Here is a 26,336-nt window from a genome sequence, read left to right on the forward strand (position 1 = left end):
TCATCTCTCTCCACCAAATGTGACACCCCAGCAAATGTGGGACATGGTAGAAGGAATTTAAAACACTTTGCTCAGGGTTTTTTTAATAAATTGGCTGCATTTTATAAGTTGAGTAAGAGACTTTGCAGCTGATTGTGTTACCTGCATCCACAGAGTTACCAGTGTAAAAACATCAGTGTGTGCTCTCAACTCTTCTGTTTTCACTGGTTTTGTCCTCCTGTCTCTAAGTGCTCTGAAGAGATTTTATTAAAATTACCTTCTGAGGTAATCTGTTCTGAACTAAAAATTGGTACCTCTGAGAAGGAAAAGAGAGCTTTGTATATTTGTACATTCTGGCTTCTGAAAGAATCCCATTTTTCCTCTGGAATCCCTTGCAAGGGAAAGATGTTTTTCCATTGCACTTAATTTTCTGTTAGCTTCTTCCCAATAAAATATAAAAGCTGCTGCTGCTGTCTATTACAGGAAAATGTATATATTACTTTGGGCATTTTAAATCTAATTGCTTGTGCTGGTTGTCCCCTTCTCCTCAGTGTTTTCTACTTCAATTAATCAGGGATTCTGTGTTGGCAGATACTGATAACATTTTTTGTAAGTGTAAAGTCACAATGCCAAAATATTTAAACAAAACAAATGAATTTTGGACCTTTAAAACACTTCAAGCTTCTGTGCAAAGTCATTTTCTTAGTTAATATAAATTGAAATTGCAGAATTAATGTTCTTTCCAGTAAGAATGATGAGTCTTTCCAGTAGAAACTGCACTAACAGAGTGGGGTTCCAGAATGTGCTGGGCAGTTATTCTGTGGCACAAGTCACAGAATGGAGGTACCCAAATTCTGGACATCCCTGAGATTTGCACTGCAGAGCATTTGCTGCCTGGAGACAGAATAAAAAGAGTCTAAGACATGGTTGTTTTCTTGGAGGAAACGTCTCCAAACTTAGGGAATCCTGTGTGGTTTGGGTTGGAAGGGACCTTAAGGCCTGTCCAGTTCTTCCAGGGACACCTTCCACCATCCCAGGGTGCTCCAAGCCCTGTCCAGCCTGGCCTTGGACACTGCCAGGGATCCAGGGGCAGCCACAGCTTCTCTGGGAATTCCATCCCAGTCAGGAATTCCCAATATCCCATCCATCCCTGCCCTCTGGGCCACACATTCCCTGTGTCCTGTCTCTCCATCCCCTGTTCCCTGTCCCTCTCCAGCTCTCCTGGAGCCCCTTTAGGCCCTGCAAGGGGCTCTGAGCTCTGCCCAGAACCTTTCCCTCTCCAGGCTGAACAACCACAACCAAAGTGAAGTGTTGTGCTGAGAACTGGCCTGGCTGCTTTGGGCAGTGATCAATGTTGTGGTGCATTAGGTCACGTGCACAAGCTGTATTTATTTATTTGCTTTACTTGTGCACTGTAGCAGTGCTAAGGTGTATTTCACTTTGTACTTGGATGACTGAGAAGCACCTTTTGCTGTTGCTGCAGGGCTCCAGCACCTCTGACTGCATGTCCAAAACCCTGGATTCAGCCAGTGCCCACTTTGCTGCCTCTGCAGTGGTCAGTGCCCCGGCCCCCGGGCGCAGCGAGGGAGCCAAGGAGCAGAACACCAGCCACAACAATATCAACGGTGTTGTCCAGCCTTCAGGTGAGGAGCCTTGGAAACCCTGCTCTGCAATGAGCTGAGAGCATCAGCTGCTCTGAATTACCAGCTGATCTTACTGCTGATTTCTAAAATGTTAGTGAATAGCAACCAAAAAAATCAAATCTCTTAGTTGTGATTGTTTTAAATATTCTGCTCTGTGGTACTTTGGAGCAGTAGTTTGAATCATGGAACATCCTGAGTTGGAAGGGACCCACAAGGATGATCAAAGTCCAGCAGAAAGGGTTTAAGGCATGGTTGTTTTCTTGGAGGAAAACAGCACAGCACAGCCCCAAGAATCCCACCCGGGGCCTGAGAGCTTGTCCAATACATGTTGTTAAAATGGATATAAAACCACCAGGTGCTCTTTGCCTTGGAAGAGCATTATTTGCTTTTCCTTTGGTACTCTTTATCTTCTAATAGTCTGTTCTGATCAAAAACCTAAGTGACAGCCTTTTAAAACCAATGTGAGTGTGTAATGAAAGAATAAATCAACTGCTTAAAACATTTAAGTACTTTGAGAGGGAAATGGAAAAGTTGATTCATTATTTGGTTGTTACCTCACTTGAATATTCAGCCAAAAATGTACTAACCAACCTTTACTGGCAATTCTTCTGACATCACTTCAAGCCTCAGGTTTCACTGCATTTAGGATTTGTCCCAAAAAGTGCAGCCATGGGCACTCAGTGCCCCCTCCCAGCCTTCCTGTGGTGCTGCTTGTGCTGGTGCTGTCTCCACAATGCCAAGAGGCAAATGGGATTTGGGCTGCCAAGACAAAGAAGAGGCTTTTAAAGTAATTTGTTGTTTTAGCAGCTAATGGTGTGATTAGTTTTATAGACCTTCTGCCAGGCTGGGTTAATGATAATATGAAATGAATAGAGGGAGAAAAAACACGACTGAATAAAATCAATAAACTGGAGCAGTTCCAGCAAAGAGAGGGAGATCTGTATGTAATTCTCTGAGCTCATATCCAAGAGGAGAGTGCTTTGAGGGTGGAGGATCAGGTACATGGTGAGGCCTTGGAGTGGCTCCCTGGATCAGAGGCTAGACAAGATTAGGAGAATAAAAGTGGGTACACTTCTTTATACCTTCAATAAATACACCTTGGCAGCCAAGGCCTCCCAGGGGCTGCGCCCAAAATGGACAATGGTCAGGAGTTTTTCAGTTAATGAAAAGTTTGGTCCATTTACATGTCAGGGGTTAATCCTCCAATTACAGCTTTAGATTATGAAGTCATATACCACCAGTTTTCTCTCCCCCAGCTCACTTTTGTTTATACTTTTTGGGGCCTGAGACAGTCAGGTCTCCTTGAGTTTCAGGCCTAGAGGGGTTGTTTTGTCTGAATAAAAGCTGACAGGCTGTGGAGTTTTAGATTATACACTAAGGCAGTACAGGGTCTGAAAAATATAAAAGCTAAATCCTGAGGCATTAATGGGATTGTTCCATGCTGCCACTTCTGAATTTTTCCATTTTGTGAATCTGTAAAATATGGACCTTAATAATTTGCACACTCAAAGCATTGCCCTTGAGGTTAATCTTTGACTTTCCATCTAAGAAACATCATTTTTTTAACACCCCCCATTTATTCTGCATAACAGGAACCTCCAGAACTTTGTACTCCACCAACATGGCTTTATCATCCAGCCCAGGGATCTCAACTGTACAGCTTGTAAGGACAGTTGGCCACAGCACCACAAACCACTTAATCCCAGCCTTGTGCACGAGCAGCCCCCAGCCCCTCCCCATGAACAATTCCTGCCTGCCCAGCGCCGTGCACCTCAACAACGTCAGCGTTGTGTCTCCAGTCAATGTTCATATCAATACACGGACTTCAGCGCCCTCGCCAACAGCCTTAAAACTTGCCACAGTTGCTGCCAGCATGGACAGAGTGCCAAAGGTAACTCCCAGCAGTGCCATCAGCAGTATAGCAAGGTGAGTGGGGACAGGGCTGCAGCAGCTCCCACTTGTGTTTGGTGTCCTGGGGTTGTTGGGGTTGGAATTGGCAGAGTCAGAGTCCAGCCTGGGACCTGCCCTCACCTCAGCAGAGCCAGCACTGAGTGTCTCCTCAGTACTGCCTTCCTCACCTCCCTGGGCAGTTCAGTGCTTGACAGCCCTTCCAGGGAGAAATCTTCCTCATGTCCCACCTGGCCCTCCCCAACTGTGTCCTCTCCACAGTCGTGCCCAGCTCTGCACTGGAGGGAATCTGTCCCACCTCTGAGAGGTTTCTCAGCACCTTCAGCATGGCCATGGCAAACCACAAGAGCTGATTTTGCAAATTAACCCCTCAAATAACTCACCCTGCCTATAGGCACCAGTAGTTTTCATCAACTCCTACTGTGTTTGTATTTTAACCATTTCATTTGTACCTTTCCATGCAGCATTTTCAGGTAGATTCTGTCAAACTCTCCTCATGTTCCCCCTAAATCATTGTGTACCAGTATTGTAAGGTACAGGCTGGCACATGTATTTTTATGTGCTATATATTTATGTGAAATAAACCAGAAAAGTGACAACCCTTACCTTGCATATAAAATCATAATTTATAATTGTTTAGGTTGGAAAAGATCTTTAAGATCATCAAGTCCAACCATTAAGGTATTTATTCTAATTAAACAGCAGTACTGTTATTTAGGAATGTTTAGATGATGTGGCAGCAGCTTTGCAGTTGGCAGTTTTTTCTGAAAATGGCAATATTTGAGCTTTGTTTGAAATCTCTTCTGGATTATATGGTGTTTCAAAAAACAAAGTCATGTTTGTGAATTGGAAAAATAAAAAATGAGTGTCAGTAAACGAGTAAAAAATTAGTGCTGAAGCAGAATGGGCAGGGAATTAACAACAATACTTAGTGCACTATAACTCAATGCTGAGTTATCATATCTTGACTTTGTTCAGAAAACTTTTAGGGATTTAATCCATAACTTAGGCTGGAATGGAGAGTTAAATGCAATAATCTTGCAGAAGGAGCTGCATTGGTGAATAACAGCAGTTGTTGAATGCCGGTATTTACGTAAAAATAAGGTTTGCAGAGTGTGTGTGAAGGTTGCTGCCTGCTCCAGGCAACAGCTGTGTGCAAATATGAAAGAAATGACTGAAGCTGTGTGAGGAAAAGTGTTGTGACTGTGGTTCCCTTCCCTTGCAGAGAGAACCATGAACCAGAGCGCCTGGGCTTGAACGGCATCGCAGAGACCACAGTGGCCATGGAGGTGACATAACCTCCAGGCATGTCCCAGCTGTGGTGTGCCCCTGGGGGAGCTGCTCTGCTCCCTCCCCTCCAGCTGAATGCAGACACAGCACTCTGTGGCTCACAGAGAACTCACACAGACCTGAATGGACTCGGATTATATCGTGTATTAAGTCGATATATAATGTAAATTTTGTAAAATTGGGAAAATCACTACCTTGTAAAATAGTTTATTTGTATCATCAATATTATTTCTGTTACTTGAATAGTAGATATTCATCATCATGCTTTTGCACTTGAATTTGCAACTGAATGGATTAAAAAATAATTCTTTAATGGGATCATGAGCATGACATGGGATCCTGCATCACTTGTTTAAACTATTTATTTTGCCATGTTTACATTTTGTATCTTGTACAAATAAATGCAACTTTGTGTCTAAAAAAAAAGTTAAAGATTCATAGCTAGGAAACAAAATTCTTGTAATTTTTTTCTAAAGGAAATGTAAAGTTTTCACTTGGTTCATTTTGTTTCACAATTTGACTAGATGGACTTTTTGGTAAATACTTTAGTGGCATTTCACTGTCAAATATGAAGTTCAAGGCAAAATAGTATTTTCTATTACTGTGCAGGGGAAAGGGATGGATCGATACATGCAAATTTAATGTAGTAACTCACTTTTCCATATATTTTGAATGTATATTTCTATTTATAATACCAGTTTATAAAAAATAATTACACAGGAGAGGAAAAAAAAAAATAAACTGACTAGGAAAATTATGCATCTGCCACATCTCCAAATGTGCAGATCTGAGAAAATTTTCACCTTGATGCCATTTTATCCGAAGACTGCGTATTTTAACCGGCTTTCCAACTGTACCACAAACACCACATTAAAGGATATTTTACCAGGTATGTATTGCATTCTATATCATTGCAATAATTCATTATTGGATGTCTAGCTATCGAGCCATCCCAGGTGGTGGGGGGGGGGAGGGGAGGGAGGGTTGTGGCAAGATTGTCTTTTCAGTTTTGGAGAGTTTTCCTGTGGCTCCAAGGCAAGTAACGGGTTGGAAAAAGTCTGACTGTAAGCGTTGGACACCTTGCTAGTGTAGTGTTTTAGTGACTTTTTTTATACGGTTCTTGTACATTAGATACGTGTAGTGGTGTTTCCGAATGTTTGTTTATGCACTAGTTCAGACAACTTTCCCTGTTACTTGTTCTTGATAAGTGAAAACTGCAGGGAAATAAAAATACATATCAAAACCTGGCCATGGTGCATATGTGGTTATTTCAGTGTGCAAGCAGGGACTCTGATCCTTCCTTTGATCATATGCACTTATTTCCAGATGAGGTGGTGATTCTGTGCCAGGGGAGGGGTGGGCTGGCACCTGGTTAAATGGGGAATCAGAGTTTCTTGTCCTGCCAAAGAGATGGGGTGGATTTCTGCTGGTTTGTTCTCCCCATTTGGATGTTTCTGTATTACAAATCCCAGGATCACTGAGTTTGGGAGGAACATGGAGATGATGTTTAGTCCAGCCCAACCTCCCAGGAGAATTTTACCTATGCCATGCAGTCAGTGTAATTTCCATCTTAGCTTTCTATATAAAGAGCTGTTTTTAATCCAAGCTGTGTTAAAACCTGTTTTGTCTTGCATTGTGCTAGTTAAAAGTCCTGGCAGCTAAAAACACTTGCAGAGCTTTAAATCTCAGAGCTCATCACCGACTCAGATGTCTAAAATTACCTGTTTTTTCCTGAACTCATGCTCTATTTTTATTCCATGTGATGTCTGTAGGGAGAGGTGGGGATAGATTATTCCTGTTGGGAATAGAGGAACCCACAGCACTGCCTTGGTCAGGTGAGGGGTGGTGGCAGCTTTGGGGAGCACCTGTGGCTTCACTGGGGTTGCTGCTCCCTGAAAATTCCTCTTTATCTCATCTTTCCAGGCTTTCTGTAGAACTGGGCTCATTGCAGGGAATGGCTGATAGTCTGAAGTCTAAATGAATTTGTTTTTTGAAAGAATTGTTGAAAATCCTTGTCTGTAAAAGAAAAAAGAAATTACTGTCCTTGATATCTAGGAATAACCTTGCTTCACTACCATCCCCAAAACCCTTTGGAGGCTTAATGAAAATGGGAAGTAATTTCCTCTGCAGATTGAAAGCTGTACACTTAGCATGGGCTCTTTTCACTACAAAGATCATTTTCAGTGGATCATTTTCAGGGAAAATTGGCCAGAAGATGTCTCAGAGATTGCTGTGTGTCTCTGATTTCGTGTAGTCTAATCCTCATCTAATTACTTAAAAAACCTTTAGCTGGAGCTTCGAACTTTTAATGGATTCTGGGAAAATGTGAGGTGCAGAGAAGGATTCCATAAACTCCCAAGGCTCTGATGGTAAGTGCCAGATGGGGAATGGCTTTCATTTAAAGGATTAGTGCTGATGAAACCTTCTGGGAAGCAGAACTGGAATAATCATTGCAGAATTCTGTGTGCCTCAAGTGCAGGAAAAGGGGAGGAGTGGTGGATGATGCTGCAGGCCATGGAAATTTTCATTAAAACAAGAAAAAGGGGAAGGACCAGTGCTATGAAATCCTTTGTCCAGCTGGGAATGTCACTGAGGTGGTTTTGTGCTGTTTAAACATGTTGAGGATATGATGTTCAGTTTGAATTTCTTTGTGCATCTACAGCAGGACTGGAACAGGAATTTCTGTTCTGGTGTGAATTAGGAATATCTTTCAGGTAAGATTGTGGAATTCTGGCTTATATCCAGCAATTTATGCTCTACTTCATGTGCAGAGTTTTAAATGTCAGGAACTAGAAAATGCTGGTTCTTTCTCTGATAAGATTTGTACTTATTTATGGATTGAGGGGAGTTTTGGTGTGTGTTTAGTTGTCATCCCAACAGGCTCCCTGGATTTGCCTGCAGAGAAACAGTTTCAAAGCTCACTTCCACGTTTCTGCTACTTTGAGGGGTTTGCAACACTCCCACTTTAATTGGGAACACTGGGAATTACCTTGGTAATTAAAGCCTGCAAAGTGCTGCTTGGGAAAGAAGGAAGATGAGGGAGAATTTTTCCTGAGTTGGGTGTGAGCTGTGAAGATCCAAGTGTTTCCATCAGAACAGAGAACATGGAAGAGAATTACTGCTGATCCCAGCAGGAAATGTGTGGGAAATGTTGGATGTGCTGCTTGCAGGACCCCAGCAGCAGTGGGGGGATGTGGAGACCCCTCCTCTGGTTGGGTTGTGCAGTGACAGGACCCAAAATGTCCTTCCCTGATGTGAGAGCTGAACAGAACATTTGCTTCTGAAATGCTTTTCAGGATGAAGAGGGAGTTGCAGGATACATTCCCTGTTTTCTCTGTGACTTTCTTGTCTCTGCTGTCTCTCTAAGTGCAATCTCTGTGTCCTTTAGATGTTTTTTAATGGTTTAACCTCAAAAAATTAATGAGCACATATACAAGTTATATTTTGCTATGAATTTAACTCAGTTATCAGTCCATATTGTAACTTAGTAACTCCAGTTTAAACAAAAAGAAAGAAATTAATGTAGCTGAAACAGGACTAAAATCTGAGAACTAACAGGGAGTAACAATGATGTTGCTCAAATCACTTTTGGAATCCCTGAATCCCAGAATGGGATTTGTTTTGAAAGGGGTCTTAAAACTCATCTTTGCTACGGACAGGGACACCTTCCACTGTCCCAGGCTGCTCCAAGCCCTGTCCTGCCTGGCCTTGGATCCAGGGACAGCCACAGCTTCTCTGGGAAATCATTCCAGGGATTCCCATTCACAGCCTTTCAAACTTCCTGGAGTTAGGATTCTTTCTGTGCCTGAGAATAATAAAATCCATTTTACTGGACATTTAGCCCAGCCTGCCTTCAGCCCTGAGCCCTCTGAGCCGTGCCCTGGGGCGCAGGAGCTGGAAGCAGCAGCGTTCGCTCCCTGCTGCTGGTCCGGACCCGGCACAGGGGTTTAAATCCCCGCTGGAAGTGACGCCAGAAGGTGGCATCAGCTGCCTGCGATGCTGCTGAGCTCCTGCATCTCCATGGAGCACTCCTGGTTCCAGGTTATTGGGTATTTTTAGTGCTTTCCTGCTCAGTCGGTGTTTTTATGGTTGCTTTATCACTTCCTATAATGTAAATACAATGTTTTTCTGTCGTTTTTTTGTTTTGTTTTGTTTTTTTGTTTTTTTCGAGTTACAACCCTTTTGTTTAGGTGATTTATTAACCCAAATGTAAAGATGGTAGCTCGGAAATAATGTTTTGTGTACTCACTAATGACCTGAAACATTTTGCTGTTTTATACAGTGGTAAAATCGATTTATTTATTTTGAGCAAACCCATTTTTTTTTTTAGGTGGGTTAGCACGAAGTATATGACTGTGCATAACGTGAATAATTTATATAGAGGTTGAGATTTATGTGTGTACTTTACATTTTTTTTAAAGTAAGCATATATTGAAGTGTCTTGCAAATGAGAAACAATTCCTGCCAGCACAGCCCAAGCACTTTCTCATGGAGTATTTTTGGAGTGCCAGTGCTCCATTTCCACATCCAGACTTCTGAGAAAGGAACCCCTGTGCTCCTGATCCCAAAAAAATCCTCCCCTGTCTGTTCCAAGGAGATGTTGGGTCTGGGATAACCATCCTGGGAGTGTCAGTGGTGCAGATCCTGTTCTTTTTGCTGTGGAATTATTTCTCCACCTGGCCAAATGTTTCCATAGCCCAGTCCCTCTGGCTGTGGATGTGTCTCTGTGCCTTTGATGATCCCTGGGGATGCAGATCAGATAATTTCTGACCCTCAGTTCCTCCTGGCTGCCTCCTCAGCACTTCCCAACTCATTTTTGCCAATTCTCCAGCCTGCCTTTATTTGTTTTTATTCCTGCTAAACCCTTTTATGCTCTGCTCTCAGCGTCTGCTGGTGTCAGTGGGACATAACTACGGGTGACATTTAAAACTGCCTTTTGTCGTGAGCATCCCACCCTTTGGGTCCCTCCTGGGAGAAATCCTTTAGCACCCCTTTCCCCTGAGCCACATCTGAGCGCTGATGACACAAAGATATCAAATTCCTGCCTCTGGCCACTGCTGAGCCGCGGGATCAATGGGACGAGCATTAACTGCTGTCACCTCCCGCCCCTGGCAGCGCCTGCTCTGCTCCTTGCACGGAATTGTTCAGCACAGCAGAAATTCAACCTTGCTGCCTCTTCCTGCAGCCCCACAGCCCCTTCCTGCAGCCCAGAAGCTGTGAAAGGAAGCCATGGAAATGCTGCTGTCACCTTTGTCCCCTCCTTGATTTCCTGCAGGCTCCACACCTTGGCTGTGCTGGTGGCTCTCCTGCAGATAAATGGAATTTTGTCATTTCTTTATGATCCCGGTTCTCAAGAAGAGGATTTGTTATTCCTTTATTATCCCTATTCGTTGTTCTGGTATCTCGAGGTGTTTATGAACTGAGGTTGGTTCAGCTGGGGAATTTCTTGACTTGTTGTCAAATCATATCTGATCTGACAGGGTGAGCTAAACTGAGAGTGGGAAAGTGGTTTTGTTTTTGTGGTGCTGGCAGGAAGGCAATTTCCAAATGTTCAGGAATAAGTAAACTCAGAAAAATGTATATCTAAGTGGATTTCTTGTAAGTGTACAGCTGAAAAATGACATGGTTTGAGAGGTGAAAGAAATGAATGAAGGTGAAAATAATAAAGTATTTAAGCTCTGTTTTTCTGTGTTTTCATGTTTTTACAAAGCAGGTTCCCACCAAATTGTCCATCCCACCTTCAGGCACCCAGCCCAGCCTGGAGGTGCTGATCACTCCCAAATCTGCCTGAAAATTCGTGTTCCTACCAGGCTGCTTAGTAGTAATAAGTAGTAAAAAATAGCAGCAGCTGGTGACAATTCAGTATTGTCTGCACTCCAGACAATGTCACATTGTTTGTGACAACACTGCTGAGAAAAGATGGCTCTCTGCATTCTTCCTGATGGCAGATTATACCTGCTTTAATAGAAAAATCGAGTTTTGCTTATCTCACTCCAAAATGAGCTCTCTATAATGGAGGAAAATAAGGATTAATTCATCCAAAGTCTTGTCTTTTATGACTAAGCCCCTTGTCATGACTAACAAATTTGCTATTCAGGGTAAAATCTTGAAACATAAGAGAAATAAAAGGGATAATTGGTAATCCAGGGGAATAAATCCCATTATATAATAATGACTTATCACATGCTGCACATTGCTAATTCTTCCCCATGGAATTGCTTTTAAGAAGGGTGTGAGAGGCTTTGTTGCCTCAGGTAGTGACTGGAAGAAAGGGAGATTTCCATCAAAGTGCTGCAGGATTGTCCACCCTCATCTTCATTGTACAGCTGAGGGCAATGCAATAAAACTCTGGAGGAAACCAGGACCAGGATTTGCAGGAGCCTGGGCCATGTCTGCAACTTGAAGAAATCCAGAAGACATCATGGATGTTTGGATTCTTCTTAAAGAAGGAGATTCTTGTAGGAGAAACTGATGGAGGAGGAGGAGGAGGAGAGTTCCTGTGGTGTTTCAGATTGTTTCAAATCATGTGAATGCAGGGAAATAAATGAGACAGGAGGGAGAGTTGCAGGTGATTTTAGCAAGTATGGAAAGGAGGACGAGGACAGCACCCCTGGAGAGGAGGAGCAGGCTCCAGACACTGCTTTTCCCAGATGCTGATTCACCATCGTGACAAAACTTCTTGTAAATTGAGCAAGGTCAAAGAGCCACCCAGGGGCACCATTGCTGCTGATTTTCCTCGCAGGAACGAGGCATGGAGTGATATTCCAGGAAAAAAAAAAAAAAATCCTTTAACCTGGTTATAGATCCAGTTGTGTCAAAGGGAGAAAGGTGCCAAGGGGAGATTTGAGAGAGGCTAATCCAGAGAGTCACCACAAAGCTGATATGGAAACTAGAGCAGCTTCCCTGTGGAGACAGGCTGGGGATGCTGGGGGAGGTCGTGCAGAGAGCCCTTAGCGGGCTTCCAGCTATGGAAAAAGCTGGAGACGGACCTGGGGAGATTTAGTTTAGATAGATGGAACAAATTCATCCCTGTGCGGGTGGGGAGGCCCTGGGAAGCTGCGGCTGCCCCTGGGTCCCTGCGAATGTTGCAGGCTGGACAAAGTGCGGGACGGGCGGCACCGGGGGATGCTCGGGGTCCCTCCCAGCGCATCTCTCGTTAATTCTGCGGGGGGAGGCACCGGAGGATGCTCGGGGTCCCTCCCAGCGCATCTCTCGTTAATTCTGCGGGGGGAGGCACCGGGGGATGCTCGGGGTCCCTCCCAGCGCATCTCTCGTTAATTCTGCGGGGGGAGGCACCGGAGGATGCTCGGGGTCCCTCCCAGCGCATCCCTGGCTGATGCTGCGGGGGGAGGCACCGGAGGATGCTCGGGGTCCCTCCCAGCGCATCCCTGGCTGATGCTGCGGGGGGAGGCACCGGGGGATGCTCGGGGTCCCTCCCAGCACATCTCTCGTTAATGCTGCGGGGGGAGGCACCGGGGGATGCTCGGGGTCCCTCCCAGCGCATCTCCGGTTAATTCTGCGGGGGGAGGCCCCGCGCAGCCGCGCCCGATCGGGGCCGGTCCGGGGCTGGTCGGGGCCGGTGCGGGGCGTGCCGGCGGGCTGTGAGCGGCTGCTCGGGCTCCGCGCCCCGCCCGCCCGCGGCCCCGGCCCCGCCGCCGCTCCCGCACCTGCCGCGCTCGCCCCGGGCCCGCCGCCGCCATGGCGGACCCCGCCGAGTGCAGCATCAAGGTGATGTGCCGCTTCCGGCCCCTCAACGAGGCCGAGATCCTGCGGGGCGACAAATTCATCCCCAAATTCAAGGGCGACGAGACCGTGGTCATCGGGGTGAGTCTGCGGCATCCCGCATCCCGCGCGGGTGGGGCGAGCATCCTTCTTCTCGGGGCGAGCATCCTTCTTCTCGGGGCGAGCATCCTTCCTCTCCGGGCGAGCATCCCTCCTGTCGGGGCGAGCATCCCTCCTGTCGGGGCGAGCATCCCTCCCCGCTGTCCCCCCCATCCCTCCTCGCTGTCCCCCCCCATCCCTCCCCGTTGTCCCCCCCGTCCCCTCCATTGTTCCCGGAGCGGGATGGAGGCGGCGGCGCTGCCCGAACCCCCCGCCCGGGCCGCCCCCACCCCACCCGGAGAGGGGCCCGGGGGTGGCCGGGGGTGCCGGGGGTCTGGGGGGACCCGGGGGGCGCGGGGGAGCCGCGGGCTCGGGCGCTGATGTCATGCCGGGGACTGGGCATGCTCGGCTGGGGCGGCCGCCCGCGCCTCCGCCGCGCCCCTGCGGCAGCGCCGGCACGGAGTTATCCCGGGATATCCGCATCCCGGGATCTCCATCACCGGATCCGCATCCCCGGATCCGCATCCCGGGATCTCCATCACCGGATCCGCGTCCCGGGGTCTCCATCCCCGGGAGCCGCACCCCGGGATCTCCATCCCCGCATTCACATTCTAGGATCCCCATCCCCGAATCCCCGTCCCAGATCCCCATCCCTGGATCCCTATTTCTGGATCCCCATCCCGGATCCCCATTCCCACATCCCCACCCCCGAATCCCCATTCCCCGATCCCCATCCCCACATTTCCATCCCCATATCCACATCCCTGGTCCCCATTCCCGATCCCCCATCCCTGGATCCTCATTCCCGGATCCCCATTCCCACATCCCCATCCCCGAATCCCCATTCCCACATCCCCATTCCCAGATCCACATCCCTGGTCCCCCATCCCGGATCCCCATTCCCACATCCCCATCCCCGAATCCCCATTCCCACATCCCCATTCCCACATCCCCATTCCCACGTCCCCCTTCCCAGATCCACATCCCTGATCCCCATCCCCGATCCCCCATCCCCCGATCCCCATTCCCTGATCCCCATCCCCGGATCCCCATTCCCGATCCCCCATTCCCTGATCCCCATTCCCGATCCCCCATTCCCGATCCCCCATTCCCGATCCCCCATTCCCGATCCCCCATTCCCGATCCCCATTCCCTGTCCCCCATTCCCGATCCCCCATTCCCGATCCCCCATTCCCGATCCCCCATTCCCGGATCCCCATTCCCGATCCCCCATTCCCGATCCCCATCCCCGGCAGCCCAGCAGAGCGGCCCCGCGCTGAGCAGCGCTGCGGGATGTGACCCAACTTTGGGGTTTATTATTTTCAAAAGGAACCAAACGAACCCAAACCCTGCAAATCGGCCTCGCTGCCCGCTGGGGCTCGGCTGCTCCGGGGGTTTAATGGGAACAAAGGGTCGGGATGCGGCTCCTTCCCACCCAGCACCCCCCGGAGCGCTCAGAACCCCCCGGTGCCGCTTTGGGCGGGGTTCGGGGGCAGATTTTCGGTTTAGTGTCCAGCCAGCCTGGTTGTAGCGCTTTATTTCACTGTACCGTGACATCTGGCGCATATTCTGGTCAGCAATAACATGTTCTGTGCTGCGTGGTGGTGAAGAGACTCTGAAATTTATTATCAGCACAACCCCTTGCACCATTTGTTAAAATTCTCACCAAAACCTCGAGCTCAGCAGAAACTTTGCTGGTGAAAGTTACAGAATAACTGCGAGGAAAAAAAAAATAGGTGAATTATGAGCATGAACAGCTTGTTGTCATTATTATTTTAAATATGAAACACCCTCTGTCCTGCCAAATTAATTGTGTTTCTGTGAAGGTTAAAGCTGTAGCACCCCCAGCAGCCTGTTAACAATAGAATAATCAAATTGGTTGATTTAATCAATCTTGGTCGGCAGCAGAGGGTTGGATTTGGCCGGCAAACATCGAGAGGGAAAATGTATCTGTGCCACTGGATGTTCAAGAAACAAATGTCAGCAAGTTCCCCTCCCCCCTAAATAAATAAACCCCCAGACATATTAAAAGCAGATTAAAATACATCTCCTGTAAATCCTTTACAGTGCTGTGTTGTGAGGAGAATTGGAGTTTGGAATTCTCTTTTCCCCCTCATAATGTGGCTTTGTCTATAAAGTGTCTGTTGTCTGGGAAAAACAGTAACTGTGATGCTTTGGAAAAGGTTTTTGTGTCTTGCAGGCAGGAGATAATTCCTTTCATGAGGGTAAAAAAAGGGAAAAAATAACAGCAACTGGTAATTTACTACCATGGAAGTAAAAAAAAAAAAAAAAAAAAAATAGAAACAAGGAAAGTGCATGTATTTATTTATATTGATATTTATTTTACATAGATATTCAGGTTGGTGGGTTATTTATTATCTTGAAAATCTTAAAGCTTAGAGTTTGCTTTTCCCTTCCTAAGGCAAAAATTGTAATTATTTAGGATTTTAATCAGCTCAGCTAATGCAATATGTCCCCAAATCCATCTCCTGATTTCCAAGGAGGAGCCATCAGCTGGAGCTGTGTGGGAAGAGCTGGAGTTTGAGTGGAAGGGAACACAAAAATCTTTTCTTTGTCCTCTATTTGCAGCCCTGAGCTCTGCTGTGGATCCCACTGCAGCAGGACTGGGAAGAGCTGCTGGGTTTTTATTATTTTTATTATTTCATTGCTTTGGAGTGGCTGCTTTGCTCCAACAAATAATGCCTGGCTAGGGGAAGGAATCCTGATTTGTGGAAAGGCACCACCAGAGAAGTTCCTTCTAGGAAAAACAAGATTTAAGTCTTCAAAAGCAAAAATAAACCAGGACCAATCACTTTTTAATTTTTTGTTTTGTTTTACTATAGCATTTGAAAACCCTGCAATGCAGCTTTTATTTTTGATCCCTGCTTTGGAAAGAGTTCTGTTAAAATTTTAAAAACCAAACTAATTCCCCTCAAAGAAAAAAAAAATAAAATATTTAAGGGACTATTTAAGGGGAACTTTATGTTATTTTTTTCAGCCTAGTAAGTCTGAATAAATTTATTTCTTCCCAATAAACACAGGGAGAAGGTTTTCTCCCTGAATTTCCCACTGTCATCTCCTGTTACACTTCCCTGGGGCCTTGGGCAAAAAAAAAAAAAATAAAATAAAATTACAGATCATGACTTGATATTTGTGGGAAGGAGCAGCAAGGAGGGAAAGTTTAACACTTAGGCTGAGTTTGCTTAGGCTGGGCTGGGCTGTGGGGTCAGAGCTGCCCCAGGGCAGTGTCCTGATGGATTCTTGGGATTTGGGATCTGACCCTGGTTTTGGGGTTTGTGTTTATTTGCTGTTCATCTCCAGTGGTGTAAACCTTTATACCTTGAATTTCCCTTTGCTTAAAGTGGGCTAAACCCCAAAATTTTTTGTATTTCAATTCAGCCAACAGGTTTAAAACACAAAAATCCTCTGAGCAGGGGATGAATCCAGGGAATTTCTGTGCTTGGCTCTCCAAGCTGCAGCTCCATCCTCTCCCTCTGCAGCCCAGGTGACTGATGGATGTGGTGCCTCCCACACCTGAAAATGGTTTTTCTGGGAGCTGGGGCGTGTCCTGTTCCTCCAGGGTAATCCCTGCTTGGGGTTTGTGCTCAGCTTTATCCCTCCAGCCAGCCCTGAACAATTCCACAATTCCCTGGTGGTTTCATGTCCTCACCTCCTTTTTCTCCCAGCTGTGGAGCAGCCACTTCCTTTGAGCTGGGCTGGTCCAGGGGGGTGTTCAGGCAAACACCTCCTGTCAGTGTGAGAGCTGAAATCAGGGGTGCAGATGGCTCTTTAAATGCTCTTTGTTGTATCTACATGAGCAGCAATTTATTTATTAATTATTTGAAATGCTGCTTGTTGTATTTAAATAATACAGCAATTTCTTTATTACTTGAAAATGCTGTTTATCATATTTAAATGATACAGCTATTTATTTATTAACTATTTAAAATGCTGTTTATTGTATCTAAATGATACAGCAATTTATTTATAATTATTTTAAATGCTGTTTATTGTGTTTAAATGATACAGCAATTTCTTTATTATTTGAAAATGCTGTTTATCATATTTAAATGATACAGCTATTTATTTATTATTTGAAATTCTGTTTTTAGTATTTAATTGATGCAGCAATTCACAGGTTGTGGGTGGCAGAGCCCAGCCCACAGGTGTCACCTGAAGCCAACTCCAGTTCTGGTTCCAATTAATTATTTACTTTTCATTGCAGAGCATTTTAAAACATGACAATCAATACTTTTATTATTACCTATAGATTATCACCACCACTAACATTGCCATATTCATGTTACTATTTTTAATCACAAAAAATTAATATGTGCCAGTTTAAGCTAGAAGTTGTTTCTAAGTTTTTTCCCCAGTGGAAAATTTTGACATCTGTTTTTCTACTTGCAACATCAGCATTTTTGTTTGCCTGTGAAAAATTTTTTTGCTTGGTAAAAACATTTTTTTGTTTTTGCTCTGAGCCATAAAAACCCCTTTCAACTCACACACTAACACACTTTTGGCCTTCTTAGTTATTCAGCAAAACTGGCTCAGCAATTCTTTTTTTTTCTTGTTATTATTTTTATTCCTTCTTCAAATTTACATTTAATTTTTTTTTTTTTTTTTTTTTTTTTTTTGTTATACATATTTGTGAGACCTTCCTGTCAAATCCTAATATTTTCCAACGTGTTAGGAAGCAGAACATCCCAAAGGCAGCTTGGGAAGCTGCTGCTGCTCCCAGAAGGGATATCAGGCTCTTCATTGTGGCTGTCAGCTGCTTGTGGTGCTGGGGGGGATTTGCAAAGCCCAGGTTTGTAAAGCCCAGCTTAGCAGGAGCTGCTGAGCCCTGCAGAGCCCAGCTCCCCTCTCTGTGCCCATCCCAGGGAAAAATCCAGGAGAGCTCAGGGGGAGGATCCAGGACTGGCTCACTCACCCCAGGGAGGTTGTGCTGTCTCAGCCGTGAAAAATCGCCCGTAAATAACCGAAGTGCCTGGGGGCAGGCAGAGCCATCAGCTGATCCTCTGCAGTGTCACATTCCATGGCAGGGACTCCAGCGCAGGGCTGGCAGCTGCATCATCCTTGTGGGTCCCTTCCAGCTCACAGTATTCTGTGACAGAAAGGAAAACAAAAAATTCCTGCCTGAGCAGGGTTGAGGTTCTGTTTTCTTTTTTTTTTTTTTAATTTTTATTTTTATTTTATGCTATAAGTACTTTTTTAATGTCTTGTGGGTAGATCCTTTCCTTTCCTTTCCTTTCCTTTCCTTTCCTTTCCTTTCCTTTCCTTTCCTTTCCTTTCCTTTCCTTTCCTTTCCTTTCCTTTCCTTTCCTTTCCTTTCCTTTCCTTTCCTTTCCTTTCCTTTCCTTTCCTTTCCTTTCCTTTCCTTTCCTTTCCTTTCCTTTCCTTTCCTTTCCTTTCCTTTCCTTTCCTTTCCTTTCCTTTCCTTTCCTTTCCTTTCTCTTTCCTTTCTCTTTCCTTTCTCTTTCCTTTCCTCTCTCTTTCCTTTCCCCTGTGGATCCCAAGTTTGATATTTAAATAATTCCTCTGCTCCAGGCTCATTTTCAGCAGCTTGTGTGGAAGATTTCAATCAGGGGTGACTGAGGAGGGGTTTGGTTCTGTTTTTGCAGCGTGCTGGTGAAGAAGGGAACTGTTCTGGAGCTGATTATAAGAAATAAATTTATTTATTGTCACAAGGAGACTCCCATGAAGCAAATGTGCAAAGTTGCTCTGCCATAATATCAGTGGAAAAAAATCTGTGCTGATAAGGATTTCTCCAAATTTTCTCCCTTCCTACTTTGTCCAATCCCAGAACCATTGGGATGAGGAGCAGCCAGTCCAGCTCCTGAACTGGGATTCTGTTGGAATTGCCCCAGTTTTGTGAGACAGGGATAATTCCCAACAAATTCCAAAACAAAATCTTGGGCTGCTTGTCATTCTTGCCAGGTCCTGTGGGCACAGCCTGATTTTGGGGGGGTTTGTTTGATTCTGCTCTGCCTTTCCTGCTGGAATGGGAATTCCTGCCCTCCCAGGATGGGAATTCCTGCCCTCCCAGGATGGGGATTCCTGCCCTCCCAGGATGGGAATTCCTGCCCTCCCAGGATGGGAATTCCTGCCCTCCCAGGATGGGAATTCCTGCTCTCCCAGGATGGGAATTCCTGCTCTCCCAGGATGGGGATTCCTGCCCTCCCAGGATGGGGATTCCTGCCCTCCCAGGATGGGGATTCCTGCCCTCCCAGGATGGGGATTCCTGCTCTCCCAGGATGGGGATTCCTGCTCTCCCAGGATGGGAATTCCTGCTCTCCCAGGATGGGAATTCCTGCCCTCCCAGGATGGGGATTCCTGCTCTCCCAGGATGGGGATTCCTGCCCTCCCAGGATGGGGATTCCTGCTCTCCCAGGATGGGGATTCCTGCTCTCCCAGGATGGGGATTCCTGCTCTCCCAGGATGGGAATTCCTGCCCTCCCAGGATGGGAATTCCTGCTCTCCCAGGATGGGAATTCCTGCTCTCCCAGGATGGGGATTCCTGCTCTCCCAGGATGGGGATTCCTGCTCTCCCAGGATGGGAATTCCTGCCCTCCCAGGATGGGGATTCCTGCTCTCTCACTGCTGGGCTGGGGCAGATCACCCAGCACGGATCAATGTGTGTTTTATGGATGAAGCCACTCCTGTGTTTGCTTTTCTGTTTTCTGAAAGAGTGGTGAGAACTCAGGTGTGAAAACAGCTTCTATTTATTGCTGGTGCTGCTGGAAAGGTGATTTATTCACAATAAAAAGCAATTTCCTCACCAAGGCAATTCCCCCTTGTGTTTCTCAGGGCATCTTGTATTTCTCTTTTCCCAACTTTCCCTGGGCATCCTTCTCTGAACCATCCTGCAAAAACACAGATTTTTATTTAAACCTTTAAAACTTAAAGCACAGGTGATGGGTTTCAACAAGCTCAATTGTCAAACCACAGGAAAATTGAATTTCAAGCCACTCTGTGTTGCCTTTTTTTTGGGATCAGAAGGTTTAAACATTTTTTGAACATCATTTCTGGGTAGTCCCAGTCCTTTTCCTTCCCCTGGAATTCACCATTCAACCACTGGGGCTTGGATTTGTTTTGGCAAGTGTTTGCTGAGCTTGGTGCAGTGAGATTTGGGAATATTTGGAATTATTTGGGGTTATCTGTGTGCTCCACTGGAGAGGACTTTTCCCCAGGGCAAACCTCCCCCTCTGTGCTCAGGGTTTCAAACTGTGCCAGGAGAATAAAAATTGTTAAAACAAAAAAAAAAAAAAAAACCAAGCAAAAAAAAAACAAAAAAAAAATTAAGGATGCAATGCCACTTTAATATTGATTTGTTTTTCTCTGTAGGAGTTTCTGTGAGGAAGCAGGTTTGGGAGGAAAGATGATTTCATTTTGTTTTTTCTTGATGGTTTTAACACTCCTGGTATTATCCTTCCTGCTGTCATGAAAATTACTCCCTTGGGATTTGTTTCCTTCCAAAATTCCTTGTTCTGTGCTGTTTAAGATGTCTCCAGCTGCTGCTGGATATTCCTAAAAACCCCACATGATCCCATTTCCATGGCTTGGCACTGTCTGAGGCATTTCTGGTTAAATTCTGCCTGGTTCAGTTAAATTCAAAAATGTTTTTGGAATCTGGTGTGAATCTTTTCCTCCAAAATCCCTCCTAGGCAGTTTGTGGTTTGTTGTATTTTTTTTAACATCTACAGGGATGTTCTTGTGTCAGGTTTTGTTCTTTGAGCTTGTCATGTTTTATCTTAAACTCACCAAATACTCTTTATTTTTCCCTTTTTGCTTGGTTTGGTGCTGCTGCAACCTTTTAAAAGCCAGGTGTGGAGGCAGAAAAGGGATTTGGAGTTGCTCAGGAATGGTTTGGCACTTTGGATTTGGCAATGTTTGTTTTTCCTGCTCCCTTGGAAGGCACAGCTGGGAAAATGGAACTGGGAAAATCTCTTAATTCAAATTTATTTGGTTTGGAGTGTGAAAATGTTGCATATTTAAATAATCCTGGCAAAACAAAGCAAACACAGCAGCAAAAAATTATCCAGAATAGAATCCTTGAAAGCCTTAAAGGTTTGGAGTCACAGGTGTGGGATTAGTGATGGATTCCTGGTTTTGTTCATCCATTTCCATTTATTTAGATATATTCAATATATTCTATATAGATACATTCTATATTTTTGGATTTTGGCTCTTTATGGGAAATGCCATCAGATTCCCATTAAAATATCACTAATTTGTCACAGGACAGCTTCAGAAAATGTCAATTGAAATCTCATTGACACCAAGAATGTGGGATTTTTTTTCCCCCCCATGAGAAATGAGACAAAAAGTTAAATATTTAATAGCAGCCTTTGCTAAAAGTGATTTGTTTTTTCTCTCTGCTGGGATGATTCCTTTTCCACTCCCTGGCTGTGATGATGGACAGGAGATGCTCCTGGTGTAAAAATCTCTCCTGACTCCAACCTTGAAAAACTGGGCTGGTTCTTCCAGCAGGAGGATTTGATACCAAAACCTCATTTTGTTCCATCTTAAATGACCCCAAGGCCCTCAACACCTTTTTTACAGCACAAAATATTCCCGAATTTGCTGAGATTTTGTTGCTATGGCAGCATTTTCCAGTCAGCAAAATAGGTTTTGGCAGCCCCTGAGCTGAAAATCTCCAGTTCTGAGGGGTGAAAGTTGAATTTCAAAGTCACACTGATCGTCCTGGCTGCTGAATTATTCCCCCCCTGAGCAGGAGATCATTCCCTGGGTTGGGGTAACTGGGTTAGGGATTATTTTTAGCCAGGCTCATACCAAAAGTTGAATTTTTCTGCAGCTGGAATCTCTGGATTTTTGTTCATGTCTCATCTCCTTGTCTTTCCTTTCTACTTCTCTCTTTTCCCCCCAATCTCCTTTTATTTTACATTTCTATCCTCACTCCTTTTCTTTTATTCCCCCCTCTCTCTCTTTTTTTATTTACATTTTGCATGTTTTTCTCCTCTCAGGACCTCTCCCTATGCTTTATTTTCTATTTTTCCCCAATTTCTGGGTCACCCATAAATACCCAGTTGAAAGCTGTCACTTGGCTCAGTTATTTCTCACTTCATGGCATCTTTCACAATTCAGCTTCAAAGCAAAACAGTTCAGGGCTGCAAAAGCAAATCTTAAAAGCAGAATTAATCTCACTACAGAGGAGCACGTGGAGAAAATATTTTCCTGGAGAAAAAAAATGTTTGTTTGTGGTGGTGATGGAGGATTTATTCTCTTTGTGACTTGCTTTGTGTGCAGCTCAGATTTTCTGAGTGTTGTGGAGTAAGCTTAGCCATAAACTTCAACCAAAAAAAAATTTAATTTCTGTGCAGGAGGAAGGTGGGGATGCTGTGAGGAGCTGGGGGAAAATGGGGTTGAGCCAGAATGGGTCAGAGTGAATCAGTTAATTTGGGATACTCATTTTTTTTCAATAAAATGATCCAATTTTTATTATGTTTCCTGCTAAATCCCTGTGCTGTTCACCAAGAGCAGGGCTGGATAAATGGATTATTGCTCCTGTTCATCCCTTCTCCTCAGCAGAGCTGGATTTGGGATTTGGGCTGTTTGGGATGCAAAGTTTGTGTGGAGCTGGGAAAACTGGGTTTGACTTCCCAGAGCTCAGCATCATCTCCCTGTGTGTGGAGTGGAACTGCTCCTCACTTTGATCTGACACAGCTCTGGAGCTCTCAATTCCAGATATTGCAGATTTTGGGGCTGTGGGAGCTGCACACCCCAGGCTGATTTTGACAAAGTCATTTTTTGGGGTTCTCTGCAAGGCCAGAGAACTCTGAGAGCTGCTGGTGGAGGTGGGAATTCAGAATAAATTCAGAATAAACCATCCTGTGCTGGGGAGAGGCACCTGCAGTGCTTGGGACCTGGAGCCCATTGCTGGGGTTTGTTTTTTTGTTTTTTTTTTCCTTAAAATGTTGCCAAATGCTGAGGGTGGCTGGAGGCTGAAGTCCTGCAGAATGGCTTGGGGCTCATCAGGAAGAGCAAGTGCTAATAATAATAATAATAATAATAATAATAATAATAATAATAATAATAATAGTAGTAGTAGTAGTAGTAGTAGTAATAATACCACATATATATATATATATATCTATATTATTAATAATATTAACATTATTTCAATAATTATTATAATAACTATAGCAATAACAATGACACTAATAATAATTCTATTATTATATATATCTATATCTATATCTATATCTATATCTATATCTATATCTATATCTATATCTATATCTATATCTAATTACTATTAACATTATTTCAATAATTATTATAATAACTATAGCAATAACAATGACACTAATAATAATATCTATTATTATCTATATCTATATCTATATCTATATCTATATCTATATCTATATCTATATCTATATCTATATCTAATTACTATTAACATTATTTCAATAATTATTATAATAACTATAGCAATAACAGTAATAATATCTATATCATCTATATCTATATCTATATCTTTATCTATATCTATATCTATATCTATATCTATATCTATATCTATTATTAATAATATTAATATCATTGCAATAATGATTATAATAATTATAGCAATAAGAAAATAATAACTATAGCAATAACAATAACAGTAATAATAATAATTATATCTATATCTATATCTATATCTATATCTATATCTATATCTATATCTATATCTATATCTATATCTATCTATATCTATATCTATATCTATATCTATATCTATATCTATATCTATATCTATATCTATATCTATCTATAAATCTATATCTATAAATCTATATCAATATCTATATCCATATCCATATCTATTTATTATTTATAATATTAACATTATTGCAATAATGGTTATCATAACTATAGCAATAATAATGATAATAAAATAATAATAATAGTAATAATAATAATGTTAATAATAATAGTAATAATAATTCTTCACCCTCTTAATGATTCTTTTCACCCTGTTAATGATATTTTCACCCCCCTTACCCTGTGCTAGTCACCAGCCCCGTGTCTTGCAGGTCTGGCTTTATTTCTGCTGTGCAAAATTCAGAATATGAGGGCTGGTTTACATAAGGGCCAGCAGGTGCTGTGCTCACAGGGCTGCCAGTTTGTTATTTATTTATTTAGGTGCTGTTTCCCTCCTCTTGCCTGCCAGGAAGCAGCAGCAGAGCTCTCACTCCTGGCTGGAACTCTCGAGCAGGATCAACATCTGGAGCTGGAGGGAACAGACAAAAATGCACCTGAACCTGATCAGGGAATTCCTGCCAGATAACCCAGCAGCATTTTTGGGCATAATTTCATGTTTGGGGATAATTCAGCAGAAATTGGGGCTGCTCTGCTGCTCTCAGTGCTGTGCTCTCTGCAGCATCTCTCTAAAGCATTTCTTGCTGCAGGCAGACAGCAGCAGGGCTATGAGCCAGAAATTCTATTTTTGCTCATAAAAAAACCCCAAAAAATGACCAAAGAAAGGCCAAGAAGCTCAGTTCAGAGAGGAAACTGCAGCTCTTTGTCCTGGCAGAGTGCACTGGGGGCTGTTGTGCTCTCTGGGTGTTTTCCAGCTCAGAAATATCTTTTATTCCCATTTCTGGAGTGTTTGGGCTGTAGTAACACACCCAGCACCCTTTGCCAGCTGCCCAGGGAAGCAAAACCTGTCCCCAGCTGCTGGAGCTGCTCTTCCTACCCAGTGCAGGGCCAGCTGCAATTCTGATTTAGATTTAAACAAATCTCAGCCTCTTGCTGACTGATTTTATTCATCACTGATGAATTAATTTGCCAGGGACGCAAAACTTAAATATTCTTTTTTTTTTACCTCCAGCAATTCTGGTTTGTAATGATTTTTGTAAGGGATTTTTGGTCTCTGTTTAATTACCTGATACAATTTTATTAACAGGATTGCTGAGCAAGGCCCTGCCCCCACAAATAAACAGATTTTCCAAACAGCACTGGGATCTCTGATCAGCAATTTCCTGTTTAAACTTACCTGCTACATCAGGGAAAGAATCCTTACTTTCTAAAAATATGATTGGAATTTATAATTTTTAATTTTAAAATTTTTAATTTTAATTTATAAATTTTGTCTCATTGCCTGTTTCCCAAATAAGGGAGGATTGGGTGGTTGGTGCCAAAATAGTGAGATTGGGACATTTTGAATAAAAATCCAGAGTTCTGCTTCTTTGATTCTCTCCAGATCATGAGGGGTAGAAGGAAATCAGGCAAGAACAGGGTTTGAGCAGGTATTTTCGTTTTGAGCAGGTATTTTGCCATGGCTTTTAGGAGGTATTTTGGGTGTGGAATGGGGTTTGAGCAGATATTTTGGGTGTCACATGGGGTTTGAGCAGCTATTTGGGGTGTGGGAATAGGGTTTTAGGAGGTATTTTGGTTCTGAGCAGGTATTTTGGCTATGGCATGGGGTTTTAGCAGATATTTGGTTTTGAGCAGGTATTTTGGGTGTGGCACGGCTTTTAGGAGGTATTTTGGGTTTGAGCAGGTATTTTGGGTGTGGCACATCCAGCCTGTCTGCAGACTGCTGGAACCCCCAGACCTGGGATTTCTGAGATTTCTGTGCTAACACTGCTTTTAACTTGAGGCCTTGGAGAAGCTTCCAAATGTGAGTGATGGAGTTAAAATCACGGGTGTGTAATTAAATAGAAGTGTGTGATTTCACATGGTGAAGGGTTGGGAATTTGGGGTTTTTATAATATAGTAACAGGTATGGAACAAGATGTGGAATTTGGGGTGCTCATCTTCCTTCTTCTTCATGATTTCTGGCAGTAATTTTTGGCTGGACAAGTTAGTGCTGCACTGTGGTCACAGGAGTTTTGTTATTGAGTCAAAATTATAAATAATACAAGTGTTAATTCTTTATTGGATTGTTCAGCTTTTAAAGACCTTGTAACTAAGTTCAGCTCCATTTTTCTCACTTCTAGCTGGAAGCAGAACTCTCTGTACTTTAGATAAGATTTAATAACAACCAAGTCCCAACATAAAAAAAAATTCATCTCCTTTGTATTTTTAATCCTAACTCTGAGTAAAGACAGAAGAAAATTAAGTGTGCAATCCCCCATTTACACAGACAGAACCATCCCCAGCCCTGTGCTGCCCTCTCAGCCCTTTGGGGTTCCCTTTTCCAGGGAAATGGTGCAGGGAATGCAGAACTCTCAGTGCTGCTGCTGTCCTTTGCAATTCTGGGCTGTGTTTTCAGTTCCTGAGGTTTTAATCAGCTTGGAGGCTGGTGCAGAGCAGGGAGAACATTTCTGTTCCAGCCCAGGCTTTCCAAATCCTGCTGCAGCATCAGATCCCTGAAATCCCAGCCCATCCCTGAAATCCCAGTTTATTCCTAAAATTCCAGTTTATCCCTAAAATCCCAGCCAAACCCTAAAATCCCAGTCAATCCCTGAAATCCCAGCTTCCAGCACTGCTCAGTTTGTAGGAGAGGGAGTGAAATGAAGTTTGAATTTCAGCGATTTCAGTGCTGCCTGGTGATCAGGAGCACACCCTGAGCAGGAACCAGGGCACTGGTTATTCCCTGAGCTCTGTTAAATTGCAAATGCTGGGAAATTCTGGCTGCTGCTCCTCCCTCCTGGGGCTGGGATAGAGGAGATGTGGAGCTCTGGAGGGTGAGGAGCCCTGTCCTGATGTGCTGAGGGGTTCTGGCTCTGCCCAGGTGAA

At 44.0% G+C, this 26,336-nt stretch overlaps 2 protein-coding genes across 2 annotated transcripts in view; both read left to right on the plus strand.

Moving 5' to 3' along the window:
* Positions 1-6,067, plus strand: part of EPC2 (enhancer of polycomb homolog 2) — a 34,477-nt gene extending 28,410 nt beyond the window's left edge. The window contains exons 12-14 of the mRNA XM_056496820.1: positions 1,463-1,622; positions 3,215-3,548; positions 4,756-6,067. Coding sequence (XP_056352795.1) covers positions 1,463-1,622; positions 3,215-3,548; positions 4,756-4,828 — 567 coding nt within the window. The 3' untranslated portion in view covers positions 4,829-6,067. The remainder of the gene's footprint in view (positions 1-1,462; positions 1,623-3,214; positions 3,549-4,755) is intronic.
* A 6,341-nt stretch (positions 6,068-12,408) lies between these two features.
* KIF5C (kinesin family member 5C) overlaps positions 12,409-26,336 on the plus strand; it is a 63,286-nt gene continuing 49,358 nt past the window's right edge. The window contains exon 1 of the mRNA XM_056496443.1: positions 12,409-12,644. Coding sequence (XP_056352418.1) covers positions 12,519-12,644 — 126 coding nt within the window. The 5' untranslated portion in view covers positions 12,409-12,518. The remainder of the gene's footprint in view (positions 12,645-26,336) is intronic.

This window comes from Oenanthe melanoleuca, chromosome 7, assembly GCF_029582105.1.
Source record: "Oenanthe melanoleuca isolate GR-GAL-2019-014 chromosome 7, OMel1.0, whole genome shotgun sequence".
Lineage (NCBI taxonomy): Eukaryota > Metazoa > Chordata > Aves > Passeriformes > Muscicapidae > Oenanthe > Oenanthe melanoleuca.